We start from the raw sequence: 6,977 nt of genomic DNA on the forward strand, positions 1-6,977 counted from the left end.
TCGGAAACATGTGATTTGTAAGATGTTTTTTCTTGATTTACATACCATAAAACATTCTTACTAAGTCTGGTTTATCCATTCCTTGTTAAAATTTGTAAATGACGTCTTGTTCATGTTAATACGTAGTAATAAACAAAGCGCGTTATTTGCTCAATGGAGTTTCTATCATCTTGTATTGTCTTTTTCATTCATCTAAGTAAGAATCTTCACTTAGGCTTAGGGTGGGCATCGGTCGGTTCGGTTTTGAACATTATCGGTTTTGCCTATCGGTTATCGGTTTACAAATATCATAACTCGATAACCAAACCGATAAGATATTGGTTATCGGTTATCGGTTAATCGGTTATATATCGTTATCGGTTCAGTTATCGGTTTACCCGATAAGATAAAACAACTAAAATATTTTGCAATATATAAAACAAAGAAATCAAACTGTCAGAACGTGTAAACTGCCAACTTTTGTTGTTTCTTAACAAAAGCACGCTCCCACTTCTGTGCAGTATCTACTGATGGCTTAGGGTGGGCATCGGTCGGTTCGGTTTTGAACATTATCGGTTTTGCCTATCGGTTATCGGTTTACAAATATCATAACTCGATAACCAAACCGATAAGATATTGGTTATCGGTTATCGGTTAATCGGTTATATATCGTTATCGGTTCAGTTATCGGTTTACCCGATAAGATAAAACAACTAAAATATTTTGCAATATATAAAACAAAGAAATCAAACTGTCAGAACGTGTAAACTGCCAACTTTTGTTGTTTCTTAACAAAAGCACGCTCCCACTTCTGTGCAGTATCTACTGATGGCTTAGGGTGGGCATCGGTCGGTTCGGTTTTGAACATTATCGGTTTTGCCTATCGGTTATCGGTTTACAAATATCATAACTCGATAACCAAACCGATAAGATATTGGTTATCGGTTATCGGTTAATCGGTTATATATCGTTATCGGTTCAGTTATCGGTTTACCCGATAAGATAAAACAACTAAAATATTTTGCAATATATAAAACAAAGAAATCAAACTGTCAGAACGTGTAAACTGCCAACTTTTGTTGTTTCTTAACAAAAGCACGCTCCCACTTCTGTGCAGTATCTACTGATGTCTGGCGGAGAACTGGTGGTGAGTCTTGCGTCTTGACTCTTGGGGGCTGCGACGGAAACAAGAATGAGAACTGAGAGACAAACGACTGAAGAGTGAAGAGGGAATTAGGAAAATAAATAACCCTAGTATATACTTAAGGGTAAATTAGTAAATTATATCATTCTTATTGGGTTATCGATTTTTACCCAATAACAAAAATGCAAACCGAGCCCGAACCGATAACCCAATAAAAAAAATTTAACCCATTACCGAACCGTTAACCCAATAACCCAATACCGATAACCCAATAAAGAATTAACGGTTCGGGTTATCGGTTTTACCCCATATATACCCACCCCTACTTAGGCTAACGGTTGCTAACGCATCCTTGAAGTTTTAAAAATCTTGAAGAAATTAACGGTAAATTAGATATAGATCTTGCTAATACATAGTTACCACTTCTCTTCAATATAGCCCGTGAGGACAACGTGCCATACTTTCCCATATAGGGTGAACATAAAATCGCAAATTAAAAGTTTCGTCTAAAATCTGCTGAAGGGAAATCAACGGTAAGGTCCTACTCTAAAAGAAACATGTACAAAACGAGCAAGCTCTTAAAAATATATACCAGCAATCTCTAATGTCTCAACTCAAGTTCCTGCTGCAATAAACATATGAGGTAAATTCAACAAACAGGAAAGGCCTGTTCATGCTACTCTGAACACAGACCCAGCATATACTTGGAATCTATAAATACAAGTTAGGTAGCTGACGCGCACTATACTCGCACTCCAAAGCATTCCCAGACACCAACGAAGACCACAAGCAGACTTACAACTACAAGAACCATGGACATGTACAGACGTGATGAACTTGAGGGCTTTGTAGTGGTCTTCAAGGACACATCAACAGTGTCTTGAACTGGAGAATCATATGCATCTTTCACTGGTGTGCTCAGGTCATCAGCTTCTCCACTAACTCCATTTTCTCCACAAGTTGTATCTCGTGTCTCATCACTGGTGGAAGAACTATGTTCATCCGAGGCTTTTTCAGCCTGCACAATCCGGCATAAGTATGTGTTTTAGTGTCTAAGAGGGAAAAGACTTCTCTAAATTTAAGAAAGAACAGGAAAAGGGGACTGGAGAGGCTTACCTCAGTTACTGCTTGATGACTTTCTGGCCCCTGACTAGAATCAGTATGGCTGCGAGGCTCAACTGATCCAACTTGAAGTTTCACTTGCAAACGTATTCTTCTGTTTGCAGTTCCTTGCGTTCTAAACTGCCTGTCATCAGACTGATTCTGCATTTGCCTAGGCCTGAGTTTTATTCCAGTTCCGGATCCAGAATCACTGCTTACTACATTGCTGTAACCACCAGATTGTTCTACGCTTGGGAAGTTTGGGACCTGAATTGCACTATAACCAGCAGGGTAAATATTCTGTCCAGGGTAGGAATGTTCAAAGAAATCAAGATTCCCCATAGCATGATCATGGCTAACATAAGGTGCACTTCCACGAGCCTCTTGCACTGTGGCCCCAATGGAGTTAACCTCTCTTTTAACTGCAGTCTCTCGATCAAAATTGCCCAACACCTCAGGCTCAAAGAAGTCTGGCTCAACCTTGGACAAACAAAAGGAAAAACAACATAAGATCAGCTACCTAAGAACTTTTCTGGGGGAAAAATGGCATGGTGTAACTGATGTCCACAGGGTTGCACTTACCAGCCTTTGGGTAACTTCTGCTTCTGACTCACTACATGATCCAGAGTCCTTAATTGGCGCACAAGGTACACCGCAAAATTGTGCGACAACACGATGCGATGCCAATTCTTGTCCAGAATCTTCGCATGAAAACTCATCTGAGTTGATAATTACTGAGTCCAAAAATTCATTGATATCAAAAGCATTTGTTCCATACTGAAACTGGACATCTTTTTGATAAGCACCGATCCCATTATTCATGGGGGTTTGCAGATAAGAAGATCCAAGTTCCACCTGTAACTGTGAGTGCAACGGGGAGAAGATCTTCCAATCTAGAGGCTGCATTGACGGGTCACAAAAATTTCCCAACGCTTTCTCTAGCTCCATATCCGGCTAAACATGAAGCAGAAATGAAAATTATCACTTTAAGCAATTCCTTTTTGAGTCGTTACCACTTCAACCAAATTAATCCACTATAGAAACCTTGTTATTCAAGCAAAAGTAGAATCCCAATGTAGTTTTACTTACCGGTATGGATGTTATGTCCAACATTTGATCTTCTGTATCATCAGCAATACAGCTGTTGCTGTGGCTCTCAATGGGTAATTGTTTGCCATACATCTCGCCCTTGGGAAGCTTTGCAGCATAGCTTTTATCACTATCACTTAAAGCTTGTATGACTGCTAATGGAGTGGCTGCCTCTGATAAATCACCTTCAGTAGGTGATTTGGCAACTGTAGCATTCAGTTCAGCATCATCTAAATTGGAACTCTCAACATGCTCATCCTGCTTCAAATCATTCTTCTTGAACAGGCGACAAAGCACAAAAGCACCCTGCACCAGGCAAATCACATTTCCTGGTATGAGCTAATTTTCATTGCATTATCACAAATAACAAAAGAAATGTGTATTCCTGATTCAATTGAGAAGTATGCATCATATCCAGAGTTTTTTCTATTTTCTTTGATACGTAGATGCTTCGGATCCAGACTCATAGAATTGGATATCTAAATACACTAAACAATCAGCGGTATGTTCATTGTGAGAGCAGTTGACTGTATCTCAGAAAAACGCTGCCACTACACGTACGTTCACTTAACGAGTCTATCAAATTAGGAAAGAAGTAAAAAGTTCTAAATGTATTCTTACAAAAGAAGTCATCTGAACATCTACATAATGTCTTCTAATGAACAAAGCTAACAAAAAGCAACATCTGGTTAGGCTGTTATTGGCATCCAGAGCCTCAAGAAAATCCTTGCGTGGATGTAATGTAACAGAGGATCTTCAAGTTCGCTACAAGTAATTCAATATGCTACCACAACAAATAGCAATTCAAAAGTTATAGTTCATGTGGCATGAAGATGATATACACCAAAGCAACCAATGCATTAACAAAAAGTTTATATTACGCCATTTCAAGAAAAGTTTATATTAAAAATATTTAGCTTGTTAACAGTAAAATATAATATCATAAATCTCATATCCCTTGTAGTCAAAGTTCGAAATTCAAATCAATTGGTTCACCACTGTACTTGCAGATGATGCCACAGGTATCCCACCAACATCAGGATGTTTGAATTGGTTAGCTTGACATGCATATTAAAAAATTTGAAAGTGTCTAGGATTGTACAATTTCTTTCTCTCGGAAACTAGATCTACAAAATGTTCACCTTCCAAACCACTAGCACCACCTTCCCTCCCTCTCCCCCAAGAAAGAATCCCTATGGCCCGATCCAACTGCCAAATGAAACAATAAGATAGGACAAGAGAGGATCGAACTCAGGAGGATAAAACAATTTTACCTTGTGAGGTAATTATATAATCTCATGAAAATGGATTACCATAGCTAGAAAATTTGCAAGCACAACACTCAACGGCGTGGCCTAGTGGTTATGAAATGGCAGGAGAACCATGAGTTCTCAAGTTCAAAACCCAACGGAGGCAAAAAACACTCGGTCATTACTTTCCATCTGCCTAAGCTTTGGTGGGCAGAGTTACGCGGTACCTACGTTTGGGGGAAGTTGCAGGCACTGGTGGAATAGTCGAGGTGTGCACAAGCTGGTCCGAACACCACCGTCATAAACAATTGCAAGTATATCCAATATTTTGAAATACAGATGATACTAACCAAATAGGATAAAACTAACCAGTCATATATGGTTAAATTATATGATATGCAGCTTAAGGCATGCTTTATGTTTAAAATTTTATGTATATAATTACATTGTAGAATCTGATCAAAGTGAGCAATAACAGCAATACAAATTCAAGACACAAGATAATCAAGGATGTGCAGACCTGGCCAGGGTGTGATCCATCCAATGACTTGTCAGTTGCACGATATTCATGAATCACCCAATGAGTCCTCTTGCCTTCAGGAGCTCGGCCAATGTAGTATACCAAGGTCTTCTTCATCCCAATTTTTGCACCCTTCTTAGTAGCAATGTTCCTATCTTTACCCGTAGCTTTCCAGTAGCCTCGTTCTGTTGCTCGGTTCAATCGCTGCCCATTTTGGTACTTCCGATCCTTTGGGCAGAAGAAGAACCACTCATTGTCCTTTGACTCTACCACAGACATATCTGCAAAACAATCCACACCATTATTTTCTTTCAAAATGTTTACTTCATCTTTCCAAAAGAATGTGTTGTTTTGGGATCTGGCCTGTGACAGATACGACCAAAAAAGACACAGACAAAAGTGGGTATATGTGTTAGGGTTGTCAAGGGAGGTAAGTGTTTCAGGGATGATCTAAACACCAAATCGAAATTCAGCGAAGAAACTGTCTAAGCATATAATATGGAGGCTGTCAATAATCAGCAGAATGAAAACAAAGAATATTTTAATCTCTCATCCATCTTCGTTCATTCTACAATAACAGCTAGCACCAAATTTTGAGTTGTAGAACAACGGAGTGCCAAGGCTAACCAGTACAGTCCTTCCTACTGTGGAAATCAATTCTCAGTGGAATAGTTCCGCAATCTTTTTCTCATTTTCTTTTTCTTACTGGAAAGTACATTTGCCTAACCATATGACTTACTCTAGTTGGGGAACGGGTTATTCGCCCAAGTACTCCAATCTTATCCTTGAAAATGAGAAAAATAGGTCTCAAGATTTAACCCCACCCCAACTGTATCAGTATATATCTAACTTAAATATAAATGTGTTTCACTACCTTATGTGCTAGCGGGTTCTGTGAAAATAAACTCGAAAAGCTTAACGAAGCCAAAAAATAAGAATCAATTAGATATCAAGCTTCAAGGCTAAGTAATTTTTGAGGCCAAGCATCAGCCTTTCTAGTAAATGAAAGCCGAGACTACTCACAGCAACGGATTTCCCGGCAAGATATAACCAAAAATATTAGGGTTCAGGGTTCAACACAACTCCAAATTGGGGCAAAACACGCAAAAAAATTAAATTAATTAATTAATTAAGATAAGCAGGGAAACAAACCAGGCAAGTCCCAAGGTTCGAGTTTACAGATATCAACTTCTCGAATAACGCTGACTTCACTATCAGCACCGTTGATCTTCAACCGCAAATAATGATTCACTAGCTCCTCATCTGTCGGCCGGAAACGGTATCCTACCGGCAGAGTATTTAACGGCGGTATACCCATCTGTTTATCCACCGGAAGTACGGAGATCACGTTATCTCCAGGAAGTACGGCCATCATTTACAGCACCAAGTTTTTGCAAAGTTGAGATGGGCAAAAAAGTGAAAAAAGCAAAAAGTAGATGAACTGATGAAATATATAATTATAAAGAGTAAAAAAGTAAAAGTAATCAAGCAAGATCTAGAAAAATTTTAGAGAGGAGATTCTGAAGTGAAGTGGCTATGGTTAAGTTTTCATAAGAAGGAAAAAAATCTCCATTGGAAACATCTCAGAAAGTGAGCTGAATTAACTTCAATTTGTCTATACCAGCTAAAATTGCTGATTTGGAAGAGCGAGTGCCGCGTTTGACATTCTGTGTATATACCGCGTAAAATTGTTAAGACATGGTTTTGATTCTAATTTCAAAACTGCCATTATGTTAAGTGAAATTTCGGTTTTCTCCATGGTTGAGAGAGGCTAGAAAGAGTAAAGCGGTGGAGGGTATATAAGGAAATTGGCGAAACGTAGCTAGGAAGGTTAAGCTGCAGAAAGTCATACAGCGAATGAGAACCTGACACGTCGAAGGATAAATCGTCTTCG

At 38.9% G+C, this 6,977-nt stretch overlaps 1 protein-coding gene across 1 annotated transcript; it reads right to left on the reverse strand.

Moving 5' to 3' along the window:
- Positions 1-1,683: 1,683 nt before the first annotated feature.
- LOC104212382 (NAC domain-containing protein 62-like) lies at positions 1,684-6,687 on the reverse strand. The gene is made up of 6 exons (XM_009761612.2): positions 6,236-6,687; positions 5,084-5,364; positions 3,314-3,619; positions 2,807-3,178; positions 2,240-2,704; positions 1,684-2,141 (listed from the first exon to the last, which is right to left on the reverse strand). The coding sequence occupies exons 1-6, from the start codon at positions 6,456-6,458 to the stop codon at positions 1,866-1,868; spliced, it is 1,923 nt and encodes a 640-aa protein (XP_009759914.1). The 5' UTR covers positions 6,459-6,687; the 3' UTR covers positions 1,684-1,865.
- Between the last annotated feature and the right edge of the window lie 290 nt (positions 6,688-6,977).

This window comes from Nicotiana sylvestris, chromosome 3 (genome assembly GCF_000393655.2).
Source record: "Nicotiana sylvestris chromosome 3, ASM39365v2, whole genome shotgun sequence".
Classification (NCBI taxonomy): domain Eukaryota; kingdom Viridiplantae; phylum Streptophyta; class Magnoliopsida; order Solanales; family Solanaceae; genus Nicotiana; species Nicotiana sylvestris.

Bases quoted from the DNA above. Each gene is read 5' to 3' on its own strand.
- LOC104212382 (XM_009761612.2), bottom strand. From the start codon at position 6,458: ATGATGGCCGTACTTCCTGGAGATAACGTGATCTCCGTACTTCCGGTG. The intron at 5,365-6,235 runs GTTTGTTTCCCT...ATTGTTTTGCAG, and splicing joins CGAACCTTGGGACTTGCCTG to ATATGTCTGTGGTAGAGTCA. The intron at 3,179-3,313 runs GTAAGTAAAACT...CTTCATGTTTAG, and splicing joins TGGACATAACATCCATACCG to CCGGATATGGAGCTAGAGAA.